The following is a 17,339-nucleotide window of genomic DNA, read 5'->3' as shown; positions in this document are numbered from 1 at the left end:
AAAGTGGCAAAGCTGTATTTTATTTTGCACTTTAATTTTATTAAGAAACCTATTCATTATTATTTTTACTTTATTTATTATAGCACAGCGTTTTGCATGTCCATTTTTTTTTGTTATTTATGATTTCCTTCTTAATAGACAAACTTTATTGATCCACAAGGGAAATTGTTCCACACAGTAGCTCAGTTCCAATGATGGAAAGAATAATGTACACGAGGGCACAAAAAAGTGTGAAAACAAAAAGTATAAAGTAGAGTAAAAATGTACAATAGTAGCAATATGAAATATAACATATATTTAATATTTACATATTATATATACAATATATAACAAATCCCAATTACCATGTGCAGTATATGTAACAGCTGCAGCAAAAAGGGCAGCATAAAGTGTATATATATATATATATATATATATATATATATATATATATATATATATATATATATATATATATAATTATGCAGTATATTTGGTTAATACTTATTTTTCAAATCAGCCTGACCTAAGAAAAAGGTTTGTGTCTAAAACATTAAAACAAATAATCATCTTTGTGCTTAACAGATGGTTTCACATCATTTGACAAGGTTGTTAAGTTAAAAGTAAAGTTAAGTTAAAGTAGCAATGATGGTCACACACACACACACACACACACACGCACGCACGCACGCACGCACACACACACACACACACACACACACACACACACACACACACACACACACACACACACACACACACACACACACTAGGTGTGGTGAAATATGTCCTCTGCATTTGACCCATCACCCTTGTTCACCCCCTGGGAGGTGAGGGGAGCAGTGAGCAGCAGCGGTGGCCGAGAATCATTTTGGTGATTTAACCCCCAATTCCAAGCCTTGATGCTGAGTGCCAAGCAGGGAGGTAATGGCTCCCATTTTTATAGTCTTTGGTATGACTCGGCCGGGGTTTAAACTCGCGACCTACCCAGCTCAGGGCAAACACTCTAACCACTAGACCACTGAGCAGGGTTAGATGAAAATGAATGAATATGATTAAAATTGAAGGTAAGATGAATAATTCAGAGTTAATATTTGAGAGGGCCCCGGGCCCCTCTGTAGTGGAAAAGTGGGGCGCCGAGGTCCAAAAGGTGAAGAACTGCCAACACTTTCAACGTCTCGGAATTGCAACTGCATACAAAGTATACTAAAAGTACTTTGAATACACGTACAGTGCAGTACTTGCAAATGAGACACGGAAGTGTAAGAAAACAAGGTCATTAATACAAATGTTTCGTTTTTTCCCCAACAATGAACACTTGTTAACAGTAGTAACAATGTGTACCACTGAGTAGTGTGCCCAGTCCCAAGTGTTAACAGTAGTAACAATGTGTACCACTGAGTAGTGTGCCCAGTCCCAAGTGTTAACAGTAGTAACAATGTGTACCACTGAGTAGTGTGCCCAGTCCCAAGTGTTAACAGTAGTAACAATGTGTACCACTGAGTAGTGTGCCCAGTCCCAAGTGTTAACAGTAGTAACAATGTGTACTACTGAGTAGTGTGCCCAGTCCCAAGTGTTAACAGTAGTAACAATGTGTACTACTGAGTAGTGTGCCCAGTCCCAAGTGTTAACAGCAGTAACAATGTGTACCACCGAGTAGTGTGCCCAGTCCCAAGTGTTAACAGTAGTAACAATGTGTACCACCGAGTAGTGTGCCCAGTCCCAAGTGTTAACAGTAGTAACAATGTGTACCACCGAGTAGTGTGCCCAGTCCCAAGTGTTAACAGTAGTAACAATGTGTACTACTGAGTAGTGTGCCCAGTCCCAAGTGTTAACAGTAGTAACAATGTGTACCACTGAGTAGTGTGCCCAGTCCCAAGTGTTAACAGTAGTAACAATGTGTACCACTGAGTAGTGTGCCCAGTCCCAAGTGTTAACAGTAGTAACAATGTGTACCACCGAGTAGTGTGCCCAGTCCCAAGTGTTAACAGTAGTAACAATGTGTACCACTGAGTAGTGTGCCCAGTCCCAAGTGTTAACAGTAGTAACAATGTGTACCACCGAGTAGTGTGCCCAGTCCCAAGTGTTAACAGTAGTAACAATGTGTACCACCGAGTAGTGTGCCCAGTCCCAAGTGTTAACAGTAGTAACAATGTGTACCACTGAGTAGTGTGCCCAGTCCCAAGTGTTAACAGTAGTAACAATGTGTACCACTGAGTAGTGTGCCCAGTCCCAAGTGTTAACAGTAGTAACAATGTGTACCACTGAGTAGTGTGCCCAGTCCCAAGTGTTAACAGTAGTAACAATGTGTACCACCGAGTAGTGTGCCCAGTCCCAAGTGTTAACAGTAGTAACAATGTGTACCACTGAGTAGTGTGCCCAGTCCCAAGTGTTAACAGTAGTAACAATGTGTACCAGCGAGTAGTGTGCCCAGTCCCAAGTGTTAACAGTAGTAACAATGTGTACCACTGAGTAGTGTGCCCAGTCCCAAGTGTTAACAGTAGTAACAATGTGTACCACTGAGTAGTGTGCCCAGTCCCAAGTGTTAACAGTAGTAACAATGTGTACCACTGAGTAGTGTGCCCAGTCCCAAGTGTTAACAGTAGTAACAATGTGTACCACCGAGTAGTGTGCCCAGTCCCAAGTGTTAACAGTAGTAACAATGTGTACCACCGAGTAGTGTGCCCAGTCCCAAGTGTTAACAGTAGTAACAATGTGTACCACTGAGTAGTGTGCCCAGTCCCAAGTGTTAACAGTAGTAACAATGTGTACCACCGAGTAGTGTGCCCAGTCCCAAGTGTTAACAGTAGTAACAATGTGTACCACTGAGTAGTGTGCCCAGTCCCAAGTGTTAACAGTAGTAACAATGTGTACCAGCGAGTAGTTACACTGAGTAGTGTGCCCAGTCCCAAGTGTTAACAGTAGTAACAATGTGTACCACTGAGTAGTGTGCCCAGTCCCAAGTGTTAACAGTAGTAACAATGTGTACCACTGAGTAGTGTGCCCAGTCCCAAGTGTTAACAGTAGTAACAATGTGTACTACTGAGTAGTGTGCCCAGTCCCAAGTGTTAACAGTAGTAACAATGTGTACCACTGAGTAGTGTGCCCAGTCCCAAGTGTTAACAGTAGTAACAATGTGTACCACTGAGTAGTGTGCCCAGTCCCAAGTGTTAACAGTAGTAACAATGTGTACCACTGAGTAGTGTGCCCAGTCCCAAGTGTTAACAGTAGTAACAATGTGTACCACTGAGTAGTGTGCCCAGTCCCAAGTGTTAACAGTAGTAACAATGTGTACCACTGAGTAGTGTGCCCAGTCCCAAGTGTTAACAGTAGTAACAATGTGTACCACTGAGTAGTGTGCCCAGTCCCAAGTGTTAACAGTAGTAACAATGTGTACCACTGAGTAGTGTGCCCAGTCCCAAGTGTTAACAGTAGTAACAATGTGTACTACTGAGTAGTGTGCCCAGTCCCAAGTGTTAACAGTAGTAACAATGTGTACCACTGAGTAGTGTGCCCAGTCCCAAGTGTTAACAGTAGTAACAATGTGTACCACTGAGTAGTGTGCCCAGTCCCAAGTGTTAACAGTAGTAACAATGTGTACCACTGAGTAGTGTGCCCAGTCCCAAGTGTTAACAGTAGTAACAATGTGTACCACTGAGTAGTGTGCCCAGTCCCAAGTGTTAACAGTAGTAACAATGTGTACCACTGAGTAGTGTGCCCAGTCCCAAGTGTTAACAGTAGTAACAATGTGTACCACCGAGTAGTGTGCCCAGTCCCAAGTGCAAGGTGGCCATCCCTCCAGTCTTCAGCTGACTCACCAGATACCACTGTTGGTTCCACATGGGGTCGTCAAAGAGTTTGTCCACAGGACAGTCCCTGCACTCCCCCAGGGACGCTCGCTTGTGGCGACGCTTCTCGTACTGTTGCTCCGCCCACAGCACCTGTGGACAACTTTCTGTTACTTTGTGTGGCAGCTGGGACCAGAGTCCCCACACCTGACATGTACACACCCGGTCATCCTCCGACAGCTGCCTGGTGATGTGCTCCGCCCCTCGCTTCATTCTGCGGGGATGTTGACGATGGCGGAACAAAAAATGGTCTTTTAGGGCCCCGATCTGTGGAGGCCAGAGAGACTGGACGGTGAGAATCTGCATCAAACCCACCAGTCGTCTCAAAGAGCTCAAAACATCAATTATTCAGCTCGTTAATGCACTTTTACATCCAGGAAGTTTTAGACAAACCGAAGCAGAACTTACACTGACCACAACAACATCCAACACATCAAAGGCAACATTGTCTTATTTATATATATATATATATATATATATACATATATATGTCTTAATTAGATTATCCAGAGAATAGTGCTCGATACCATGGTAGAGATGAAGTAGTCTTGTGATTTTTTTCCCCACACATACATATATTTACACATTATATATATATACAAACCCCGTTTCCATATGAGTTGGGAAATTGTGTTAGATGTAAATATAAACGGAATACAATGATTTGCAAATAATTTTCAACCCATATTCAGTTGAATCTGCTACAAAGACAACATATTTGATGTTTAAACTGATAAAAAAAAATGTTTGTGCAAATAATCATTAACTTTAGAATTTGATGCCAGCAATACGTGACAAAGAAGTTGGGAAAGGTGGCAATAAATACTGATAAAGTTGAGGAATGCTCATCAAACACTTATATGGAACATCCCACAGGTGTGCAGGCTAATTGGGAACAGGTGGGTGCCATGATTGGCTATAAAAGCAGCTTCCATGAAATGCTAAGTAATTCACAAACAAGGATGGGGTGAGGGTCACCACTTTGTAAGCAAATTGTCAAACAGTTTTAGAACAACATTTCTCAACGAGCTATTGCAAGGAATTTAGGGATTTTACCATCTACGGTCCGTAAAGTCATCAAAAGGTTCAAAGAATCAGGAGAAATCACTCCACATAAGCCATGATATTACGGACCTTTGATCCCTCAGGCGGTACTGCATCAAAAACCGACATCAGTGTGTAAAGGATATCACCACATGGGCTCAGGAACACTTCATAAAACCACTGTCAGCGGTTGACCGTTCAAATTTGGTCAATTTCCACCCAATATTCCACAACTCAAATACAACATTGAAACAACATGCTCTGTTGCTCCCTCTGAGGTCTTCATCGAGGCTCAAGTTGTTCGTTTTTCTCAAACAGACATTTATTTCAGCCACGCCTTCTTCTCCTCCAAAATGATGCCAAAAAATTGCTGAACAAATGCCGTCAGAACTTCCAATTAGTCTGACATCAAATAAAAGAAAACACATAGATCGCACATGCATTGTCACAAAGAATTTTACCTCATTGGCTTCACAAACTCAGAGGGAAGAAAGTTTCTTTCCAAGCAGAGACTTCATTAACATCTTCCATCAAATGTTTGCTGTCCCATGCCACTTCCCTTGTTCCGTCACATATTAATTGTCCCCCCAACATTGTGACCAAACTGGAATTCCTCTCCGATTGACATGAGTTTTGTAAGAAAAATAAAGTTAACATAAACTTGCATGAAATTACCAAATAAAATGCATTTTTAATCATCCATCCATCCATTTTCTATCGCTTATTCCCTTTTGGGGTTGCGGGGGCGCTGGCGCCTATCTCAGCTACAATCGGGCGGAAGGCGGTGAACACCCTGGACAAGTCGCCACCTCATTTTTAATCACATTATATGTAAATATGAACTGACTATTTATACATTGTATTTATTTATCATAATCAACTATGAAATGATATAACATGTATACAATGTGCTTCTGTCAGCAGCTACTTGCTCTTTGATGTTTATTCAATGTCAGGTTGTGACGTTCATTTCAACCTTCAAATTTGGTAATTTTCCAACCAATATTCCACAACACAAATATAACGTTGAAAACAACATGCTTATTAACAACATTTATTCAATGTAGGCTTCTGACCTCCATTTGACCATTGAAAAGTGGTCATTTCCCAACCAACAACGCTGATCCAACATTAGACACCAACATTGTCTGAATTTACAAATACAAATATTCTGCAGCGTTGCTTGAAAGTCTCTTTTAAAGGACATGTACGTCTAATCCAGGTTGTATCAACGTCTTGTAGAAGAAGTCTGGTGTTTGGTCTCAGTGAATGTTGCAGGGGAGCAAACATTGTCATGAAGCATGCAGGCCAACAATCAGCATTTAGGTGCAGGAACTACAAGAACCTAGCTAGAAATCTGACAGACGTCAGACGTGCAGAACATTTGCAAGCCATGTTGCAGACTAACACACACACACACACACACACACACACACACACACACACACACACACACACACACACACACACACACATGTGTAACAACATGTGTGTGTGTTTGCAAAGGCCAGCAAGTAGTGAAGAATTAAGACAAGGCAAGCAAGACCGACTAATAATGGCCATCATTCATTTGCACATCAAATGTAGAAGTTGCCAGAAATGATGAGAATTGTTGATCATTGGACGCCCTGAAGAGCAGACGAGCAGTACCTGTCGGACCAGCTGGTAGTCCAAGTCCCGGGCGATGCCGGCAGCAGCTTCCTGGCCGCCCGGGATCTCCACGGCCCACTCGTTGAGGTACTGACGCTCCAGGGAAGGCGAGCCCGCCGCGCAGCAGCAGGAGAAGAAGAAGCAGGAGGCCGCCAGCAGGCAGCACATCGCCGCCAGGACACGTCGCTCGTCCATCGCGGAGGAAAGTCAGGCAGGTGGACAACAATCACAGGAACTGAATCAATCCTCCGTGAAGGAAACACACGTAGTGATGGTGCACCCACGGCTGATGTGTGTGTGTGTGTGTGTGTGTGTCAAATCACGGCTGCTATGACGTCAATAAAACCCGGCAGTCCCTTGAGGGAGCGCGTGGGCGGGAACTCTGAAGACACGTCAAGTCATAGAAATAGAAATCCTTCCCTGCAAGTAATAACATGAAACATGGCCGCCTTTCATCCTCCTTCTTAATAATAATAATAAACAATAAACAAGAATATCTGCGGCTTCAGCACCGCGGACAGCTCCCCGATGCATGCTGGGAAAAGTCAATGTTGCACATCTGGAAAGAAAAGAGAGAGAAACAGCTGCTGTGTGGAAGTAATATTTGAAAACACTCCCTGAGATTTTTATTTTATTTGTTTATTTTTTCTTAGTTTATTTGGAACATGACATACATACAAGATTATACATCAGGTCATTTCATCATTTGGCAATACACAATACATCATGTCCGAAAAGGAGTAGGAAGAAGCAAAGTTTATTTAATCCTACTTCTTTTCCACTTCAGAGCGCCCACAAATATAAACATTCATTCACTGACCTTCTTTACAGCAAAATATCAAAATGACATCTATGAGTGATTAACACAGCAGTTTTCTAACATGTACTTCATTAATTCAGTCATTATTAACATACTAAGATGAAGAATATCTTAGTTTCAATAAGTTTGAAAGTGTTTCTCATAATACTTCTTCTTTGTACTTTGTAAGCACTATTCATTGAAACTTCCTCTTAAAGTGGATCATATCAGAACAATGTTTAACTTCTCTACTTCATCCATTCCATCATTTAATTCCACATACTGATATGTTAAAAGTTTGAAGTGTTGTACGTGCATACAAATGTTTGAAGTTAGATTTTCCTCTAAGGTTATATTTCTCCTCTTTAGCTGAGAAGAATTGTTGTACATTCTTTGGTAGCAGCTTATAATTTACTTTGTACATCAATTTAGCTGTTTGCAATTCTATCAAGTCATCGAGCTTTAATAATTTTGACTCAATAAATAAAGGGTTTGTATGTTCTCTATATCCAACATTGTGTATTATTCTAATCGATCTTTTTTGTAACACAGTTATCGAATGTAGCGCACATTTGTAGTTGTTTCCCCATATTTCTGCACAATAACTCAGATATGTAACACTAGCGAGCAGGAGAGAATTTCATGTGTTAAAGCAGAGGTCTCAGACACGCGGCCCGCAAGACGTTATTTTGCGGCCCCCACCTTATTATGAAAGTGTAAAGTTAGCGCGGCCTTCATTATATGAATGGCGCTTGATGGCGTCGTGGGCGGAGCCGAAGGAATCTACCAATCACAGTCGAGCGGCCCGGTAGCTTCCGAAGCACTCCGCTGAAGGACTGAGCGACAATACAAAACTTTGGTGCACTGGACCTCAGCGCTGAAACTCCAGCAGAGAGTCGCTGGGCGAATCACACGTGCAACACGTTAGCCCATACAGGGCTAATTGTGCTACCGTAACTGTAAACTCCACAACATGCTCATTACCACATTCTAGCCGCTGACTTGTTGCATGCTGGGTAGTGTAGTTCTTATACTCCCTAGCTCATAACATCACAGTAAGTATTTGTATACATTGTTGCTGACTGGAGAAATTAAATTATTATTGTTATTACCCTTAACGGATTTATCTACCTAATTTTCATTTTGTTCATTTATATTTTGATTTAATTTTGTCTTGAAAATAGAAATAAAGACCTTCAAAAATATTTATTTTTTAAAAATCTTTTCTTGCAGCCCAGCCTGACCCGGACTCTGCATCCAGAAGGTAAATTGAGTTTGAGACTCCTGTGTTAAAGCATATTTATATTCATGCATTGTTCTCCTCTTAGTTTGTCAAACTTTTTCAGGCCAAGGCACATTTTTGGCGTTGACAAAATGCAGCGACACACCACCAGCAGACATCATTAAAAAATGAAACTCGGTTGACAGTAAAAAAGTGGTTGTGGCAGTTGTTGGATATGACCTTAAAGCAGGGATGTCAAACATGCGGCTGGTGGGCCGGATCAGGACCGCAAACAGGTTCAATCCGGCCCACAAGATGAGTTTGCTATGTGTGAAATTGAGCTGCATTTTTAAATAAAAACAACAGCAAATAACTGTTCTATATGTGTCCGCTGGATGTCGCAATAGAAATTCTGTTAGGCAAGCAAATAGTTTACACCGGGAGCGAGCGACTATACCAAGCAAGAAGTACACAATAAAGCGGGGCTGGGACTCCTCCTCCTCGAAACATTGTAAGACAAATTGAAGACATTTTTAAATTTAAAGAAAGTGAACAATGTGAGATTTACTGCAATACTGTCAGTCTTTTAAGTTTGTATTTTTGGTTTGTTAAAACTGTTCACACATTGCACAGCTTTTATTGTTCTATGGCTAGAGAGTGATCCCTAGAAGTATTTTAGGCTTCATAATGCGCCACACATTTTCCACGGGAGACATGTCTGGACTGCAGGCGGGCCAGGAAAGTACCTGCATTCTTTTTCTACGAAGCCACGCTGTTGTAACACATGCTGAATGTGGCTTGGCATTGTCTTGCTGAAATAAGCAGGGGCGTCCACGAAAAAGAAGGCGCTTAGATGGCAGCATATGTTGTTCCAAAACCTGTATGTACCTTTCAGCATTAATAGTGCCTTCACAGATGTGTAAGTTACCCATGTCTTGGGCACTAATGCACCCCCATACCATCACACATGCTGGCTTTTACACTTTGCGTCGAAAACAGTCTGGATGTTTCACTTCCCCTTTGGTCCGGATGACACGATGTCGAATATTTCTAAATACAATTTGAAATGTGGACTCGTCAGACCACAGAACACTTTTCCACTTTGCATCAGTCCATCTTAGATGATCTCGGGCCCAGAGAAGCCGGCAGTGTTTCTGGATGTTGTTGATAAATGGCTTTCGCTTTGCATAGTAGAGCTTTAACTTGCACTTACAGATGTAGCGACAAACTGTATTTAGTCACAGTGGTTTTCTGAAGTGTGCCCATGTGGTGATATCCTTTAGGGATTGATGTCGGTTTTTGTTGAGGTGTTGTCTGAGGGATGGAAAGTCACGGTCATTCAATGTTGGTTTCCGGCCATGCTGCTTACGTGGAGTGATTTCTCCAGATTCTCTGAACCTTTTGATGATATTATGGAGCGTAGATGTTGAAATCCCTAAATTTCTTGCAATGTCACTTTGAGAAAGGTTGTTCTTAAACTGTTTGACTATTTGCTCACGCAGTTGTGGACAAAGGGGTGTACCTCGCCCCATCCTTTCTTGTGAAAGACTGGGAAGCTGCTTTTATAGCCAATCATGGCACCCACCTGTTCCCAATTAGCCTGCACACCTGTGGGATGTTCCAAATAAGTGTTTGATGAGAATTCCTCAACTTTATCAGTATTTATTGCCACCTTTCCCAACTTCTTTGTCACATGTTGCTGGCATCAAATTCTAAAGTTAATGATTATTTGCAAAATAAAAGTTTATGAGTTTGAACATGAAATATGTTGTCTTTGTAGCATATTCAACTGAATATGGCTTGAAAAGGATTTGCAAATCATTGTATTCTGTTTATATTTACATCTAACACAATTTCCCAACTCATATGGAAACGGGGTTTGTAAATGAGCGTAAGTCTTGAACTATATAAAGTATTTCAATGGTAGAAATCTGCACTTTTGGGTGTTTTAGGAGTTATTAAGGTCATCTAGGTCACAGCAGCTCAGACCAGGAACAAAGCAGAGTGGGCGGGGCTTGTTTTCAGAGCAACACATTTCTGCATAAAAGTGATCATATATCATATTGTAGGTGCGTATTAGAGTTTGCATTCATATTTTGCTGTTTGTTACATTTTTGTTGTGTTTTGTTTGATTGTAAAAGATGTCTATGGAGGAGCAAAAGATGTTCATATGTTGTTAATATTCAGTCTTTTATTGTTCATAGTAATTATTGTATACCTCAATTTCTTTATTTTAATACACAGACACAACTCTAGTTAACAAACTGTCCCAGCACTCTGCTCCTTTTGGTGTAGAACACATTAAAGCCTACTACAGAAAGTTAGGAGCAGGACTGATAATCAGCATTTCCCTTTTCTTGGCATTGAGTTGCAAAAAGTTGACGGACATCCATTGTTTAATTTCATTAAGACACGCCTCCAGCTGACTACAATCCAGCGTGTTGGTCAGCTTTAGGGGCATGTAGAGTTGGGTGTCATCAGCATAACAGTGAAAGCTGACAGGTATGATGTCACCTAGCAGCAGCATGTAGATACTAAAGAGTGCAGGGCCTAGAACTGAACCCTGGGGAACTCCACATGTTACCTTAACGTAGTCCGAGGTCACATTGTTATGGGAGACACACTGCATCCTGTCAGTGAGATAAGAGTTAAACCAAGACAGGGCTAAGTCTGACATACCAATTCGTGTTTTGATACGCTCTAATAAAATATTATGATGGACGGTATGGAAAGCAGCTTTATGATGAAGAAGCAGCAACATAGATGATGCAATAGATCATTAGTCATTTTTGCAAGGGCTGTCTTCGTAGAGTGATTGATATGATATACATACCATATATAAATATACAGTATACATATATATAGATTATGTCAATGTATATATTCATTTACTAATATATATATTTATATGTATTTACTTTAGATTCTCATTTTTTTAGCCCCAGGTTAAATCCCAGCCTCGTATAAATGATGGCGTGAACTGAAGGAAGTGACCGAGCAGATCTGGCCCCCGAGCCTTGAGTTTGACAACCTGCGATATGTCCAATACTGTACTTGCCTCATCTCACTCTCCCATCCATCATAATCCTGCACTTTTACATCTGCAATATGAAAAATGTCTGATCTCTGCCAGCGTGTGATGTTGTGGAGGAGAGGCAGTGCGCTCCACTGATGAGGACCATGGACCCTGATGGTGGTGATGAAGGTGAGGAAGATGATGATGATGACACGCACATGAAGACACCGTGGGCGCCAGCGGATGTGGACGAGGTGTCAGCCAGGGTGTCGGGTTATGGCTTGTAATCATCAGACGGTTTAAATCAGCAATGTGTTTATTCTGACCAGCCTCAGTCGCATAGGATTCAAAGTGTGTCACAACAACAAGTGTCATCACGTCACAGCCGGTCAGGGACATCCTGTAGGTTGTGTCAGAATAAAAGCATGACAGATAACACCACAGAGGGAGGGACAGCAAACATGGCCGACAAAAGGCAAAAAAGGGGTCTTGCTGAAATGAAATGGACATGAAGGAAAGAAGATGAAGGAGGAAGATGGACACGAAGGAAAGAAGATAAAGGAGGAAGATGGACACGAAGGAAAGAAGATAAAGGAGGAAGATGGACATGAAGGAAAAAAGATAAAGGAGGAAGATGGACATGAAGGAAAGAAGATAAAGGAGGAAGATGGACATGAAGGAAAGAAGATAAAGGAGGAAGATGGACTTGAAGGAAAGAAGATAAAGGAGGATGATGGACATGGAGGAAATAAGATAAAGGAGGAAGATGGACTTGAAGGAAAAAAGATGAAGGAGGAAGATGGACATGAAGGAAAGAAGATAAAGGAGGAAGATGGACATGAAGGAAAGAAGATAAAGGAGGAAGATGCACATGAACGAAAGAAGGTAAAGAATGAAGATGGACACGAAGGAAAGAAGATAAAGGAGGAAGATGGACATGAAGGAAAGAAGATGAAGGAGGAAGATGGACACGAAGGAAAGAAGATAAAGGAGGAAGATGGACACGAAGGAAAGAAGATAAATGAGGAAGATGGACATGAAGGAAAGAAGATAAAGGAGGAAGATGGACTTGAAGGAAAGAAGATAAAGGAGGAAGATGGACATGAACGAAAGAAGGTAAAGAATGAAGATGGACTTGAAGGAAAGAAGATAAAGGAGGAAGATGGACTTGAAGGAAAGAAGATAAAGGAGGAAGATGGACATGGAGGAAAGAAGATAAAGGAGGAAGATGGACGTGAAGGAAAGAAGATAAAGGAGGAAGATGGACTTGAAGGAAAGAAGATAAAGGAGGAAGATGGACTTGAAGGAAAGAAGATAAAGGAGGAAGATGGACATGGAGGAAAGAAGATAAAGGAGGAAGATGGACATGAAGGAAAGAAGATAAAGGAGGAAGATGCACATGAACGAAAGAAGGTAAAGAATGAAGATGGACATGAAGGAAAGAAGATAAAGGAGGAAGATGGACATGAAGGAAAGAAGATAAATAATAAAAATGGAAATGAAGGAAAGAAGATAAAGGAAGAAGATGAACATGAAGGAAAGAAGATAAAGGAGGAAGATGAACATGAAGGAAAGAAGATAAAGAATAAAGATGCGCCACCAATAGAGTGAGATTCTTTTCAAGCCACTGATTAGCTGGGCTCAGCAAACACATCAGCACTATAATCCTCCTCTACCTAGCAACCACTGTTTGCTTTAACACACACACACACACACACACACACACACACACACACACACACACACACACACACACACACACACACACACACACACACACACACACACACACACACACACACGGTCCTCCTCATTGATCGCGGTCTCATCCTTTCACATTAGTGCTCTCACCACTCTCTCTCTCTCTCTCTCTCTCTCTCTCTCTCTCTCTCTCTCTCTCTCTCTCTCTCTCACTCTCTCCCTCACTCTCTCTCTCTCTCCCTCCCTCACTCGCCCAACAGAAGCATGTGATGAGGTCACAGGTGTGACCGCATCACCTCCGCTGATTCTTTTTCCAGCTCTGAGACGTGAGTGGATGGCGGGAGAATGACGCACGTCAGTCTGCAGGGTCATCAGACTGTAAGGAGGACGCCAGGATGCGCACTTCCTGTTCAATCTGTTGTGACTCGCTAGGTAAACACACACCTGTACTGGAGTGCTGGGATCAATCATGATGTTAGTCCGTCACCAGACTTAGGACTGCACTTCTTGCACCAAATCTCACCTCTTCTTGTCATTCTTTGATGGAGACTAACTCACTTTTATACTCTTTGATTGTCAATACTCATTTGACTTTATGTTTCCTAGTTCTCCCTTTGAGCCATGACTAGTGTTTCCTAGTTCTCCCTTTGAGCCATGACTAGTGTTTCCTAAGAATAGAAGATTAAAATAAAATAAAAATAAATAGCGTGGGCCCTGGAGTGGGGGTGCAGACTGAGGCCAAGGGGAAAGAAAAAAAAAAAAAAGATGACATCTATTAAACAGACAAGAAGCAAGGAATCATGCAGAGACAGAGTTCCATTTTGTTCAATTGAGGAAAGACGTGTTTTGGGCTGTACTCTAGTTACAGATCCAAACTACGTTCTAAAAGTCCGGCCCACGTGCTTCCTCTATTTATTTGGCAGGTGCCTGTTTATTTACATCACTGAAGCTGTCACTGAGGGAGGGGGGTCATCTCAACAGCTACAGTTAGACAAAACATATAATTAAACAAAAATGCAAATGTGCAAATGTGTCTCTGCTGTGTCTGCGTCACGGCACTTGATGTTCGGTCTTGGCAGTCAGCAGACCGAGTCTGGAACCAAACACTGATACCAGACTGCCTTGCAATCTTTTGGATTGCCAGCTTTGCAGCCAAAAAAAAACATACAATTTCAGCATACTTGATAATAACTATAGCAACAGCCCTTAATACAACATTATTCTAACAAACATTATGAGGAACATCACAGGGAACGTTAGAGGAACACTAGAGGAACTTTACAGGAACATTATAAGGAAAAGGAAGGGACATTTAGAGGACCAATAGGAGGAAGATTAAAAGGCACATAATGAGGAACATTTAGTGAAACATTATGAGGAACATCACAGGGAACGTTTAGAGGAATATTATGAAGAACATCACAGGGAACCTTTAGAGGAACATCACAGGGAACATTTAGAGGAACATTATGAGGAACATCACAGGGAACATTTAGAGAAACATTATGAGGAACATCACAGGGAACCATTAGAGGAACATCACAGGGAACATTTAGAGGAACATTATGAGGAACATCACAGGGAACCTTTAGAGGAACATCACAGGGAAGCTTTAGAGGAACATTATGAGGAACATCACAGGGAACATTTAGAGGAACATTATGAAGAACATCACAGGGAACATTTAGAGGAACATTATGAGGAACATCACAGGGAACCTTTACAGGAACATTATGAGGAACATCACAGGGAAGCTTTAGAGGAACATTATGAGGAACATCACAGGGAACCTTTAGAGGAACATTATGAGGAACATCACAGGGAACATTTAGAGGAACATTATGAAGAACATCACAGGGAACATTTAGAGGAACATTATGAGGAACATCACAGGGAAGCTTTAGAGGAACATTATGAGGAACATCACAGGGAAGCTTTAGAGGAACATTATGAGGAACATCACAGGGAACCTTTAGAGGAACATTATGAGGAACATCACAGGGAACATTGAGAGGAACATTATGAGGAACATCACAGGGAACCTTTAGAGGAACATCACAGGGAACATTGAGAGGAACATTATGAGGAACATCACAGGGAACCTTTAGAGGAACATCACAGGGAACATTGAGAGGAACATTATGAGGAACATCACAGGGAACATTGAGAGGAACATTATGAGGAACATCACAGGGAACCTTTAGAGGAACATCACAGGGAAGCTTTAGAGGAACATTATGAGGAACATCACAGGGAAGCTTTAGAGGAACATTATGAGGAACATCACAGGGAACGTTTAGAGGAACCTTTAGAGGAACATCACAGGGAAGCTTTAGAGGAACATTATGAGGAACATCACAGGGAAGCTTTAAAGGAACATTATGAGGAACATCACAGGGAAGCTTTAGAGGAACATTATGAGGAACATCACAGGGAACCTTTAGAGGAACATCACAGGGACGCTTTAGAGGAACATTATGAGGAACATCACAGGGAACCTTTAGAGGAACATTATGAGGAACATCACAGGGAAGCTTTAGAGGAACATTATGAGGAACATCACAGGGAACCTTTAGAGGAACATCACAGGGAAGCTTTAGAGGAACATTATGAGGAACATCACAGGGAACCTTTAGAGGAACATCACAGGGAAGCTTTAGAGGAACATTATGAGGAACATCACAGGGAACCTTTAGAGGAACATCACAGGGACGCTTTGGAGGAACATTATGAGGAACATCAGAGGGAACCTTTAGAGGAACATCACAGGGAAGCTTTAGAGGAACATTATGAGGAACATCACAGGGAAGCTTTAGAGGAACATTATGAGGAACATCACAGGGAACCTTTAGAGGAACCTTTAGAGGAACATCACAGGGAAGCTTTAGAGGAACATTATGAGGAACATCACAGGGAAGCTTTAAAGGAACATTATGAGGAACATCACAGGGAAGCTTTAGAGGAACATTATGAGGAACATCACAGGGAACCTTTAGAGGAACATCACAGGGATGCTTTAGAGGAACATTATGAGGAACATCACAGGGAACCTTTAGAGGAACATTATGAGGAACATCACAGGGACGCTTTGGAGGAACATTATGAGGAACATCACAGGGAACCTTTAGAGGAACATCACAGGGAACCTTTAGAGGAACATTATGAGGAACATCACAGGGAACCTTTAGAGGAACATCACAGGGAAGCTTTAGAGGAACATTATGAGGAACATCACAGGGAACCTTTAGAGGAACATCACAGGGACGCTTTGGAGGAACATTATGAGGAACATCACAGGGAACCTTTAGAGGAACATTATGAGGAACATCGTGTTTTTCATATCGTTCCTCATAATTTTCCTCAAAACATTTCTCGATCTATTAGTGTAGTGGGGGCGTGTTCAGGGGGGGTGTAGTGGGGGGCGTGGTCAGGGATGTAGTAGGGGCGTGGTCAAAGGATTGTAGTGAGGGCGTGACCATGGTAACGTGATGTCACTGTACAATTTGCATAATTGGATACAACACAAATAATTTTTTAAGAGGCTAAAAAAAAGTGATAGATATTTAAAGGCACATGTGTGTTGTTATTATCAACGAAGTCTATATTTTTCTTTATAGATATTTTATTTGTTCAATATTTTATGACTACAATGTGACAGCGATGAGCCACCTCTGGTGTCCTCATTGACAACATTGATCATTCAATGTTGGAAAGATAAGTAAACATTCAATGTTGGAAAGATAAGTAAGCAATCATTTGAGTTGGAGATGGAAGTCTTCCTAAGGTGAAGTCATTCATCACAACAGAGTTAGTGTAAAAGTGAGCACAGAAAGGAAAGTAGCTTAATAAGTGCACACACATGTAAGAGTCATGTGACATCACTTTGCTATGAACTGGAAAACAACAACAACAACAATACAGGTAATAATGGTTGGCTCTCATGCTGTTAGCTTAATGCTAACATGCAATGGCTGGCCCTATGACAGGCTAATTCAAATTAGCATTGCGATCCTTTTACATTTGTAAAAAAGTTTCATAAATGAGGTTTTAATGGAACAAAATTGACATAAAACAGCAAAT

General features: G+C 41.4%; 1 protein-coding gene and 1 long non-coding RNA gene across 3 annotated transcripts in view; one reads left to right on the top strand and one right to left on the bottom strand.

Annotated features, from left to right (window-relative positions):
* Positions 1-6,846, bottom strand: part of pcsk1 (proprotein convertase subtilisin/kexin type 1) — a 44,285-nt gene extending 37,439 nt beyond the window's left edge. The window contains exons 1-3 of the mRNA XM_061874701.1: positions 6,522-6,846; positions 3,990-4,094; positions 3,798-3,920 (exon numbers count right to left, since the gene is read on the bottom strand). Coding sequence (XP_061730685.1) covers positions 3,798-3,920; positions 3,990-4,094; positions 6,522-6,716 — 423 coding nt within the window. The 5' untranslated portion in view covers positions 6,717-6,846. The remainder of the gene's footprint in view (positions 1-3,797; positions 3,921-3,989; positions 4,095-6,521) is intronic.
* Positions 1-8,311, top strand: part of LOC133535158 (uncharacterized) — a 122,713-nt gene extending 114,402 nt beyond the window's left edge. For both annotated transcript variants that reach the window (XR_009802164.1, XR_009802166.1), the window contains exon 4: positions 6,459-8,311. This is a non-coding gene — a long non-coding RNA (uncharacterized LOC133535158). The remainder of the gene's footprint in view (positions 1-6,458) is intronic.
* Positions 8,312-17,339: the final 9,028 nt, after the last annotated feature.

The sequence above is a fragment of the Nerophis ophidion genome, linkage group LG16 (genome assembly GCF_033978795.1).
Source record: "Nerophis ophidion isolate RoL-2023_Sa linkage group LG16, RoL_Noph_v1.0, whole genome shotgun sequence".
Classification (NCBI taxonomy): domain Eukaryota; kingdom Metazoa; phylum Chordata; class Actinopteri; order Syngnathiformes; family Syngnathidae; genus Nerophis; species Nerophis ophidion.
The sequence above is the reverse complement of the archived record's forward strand: the minus strand, read 5'-3'. Positions and strand labels throughout refer to the sequence as shown.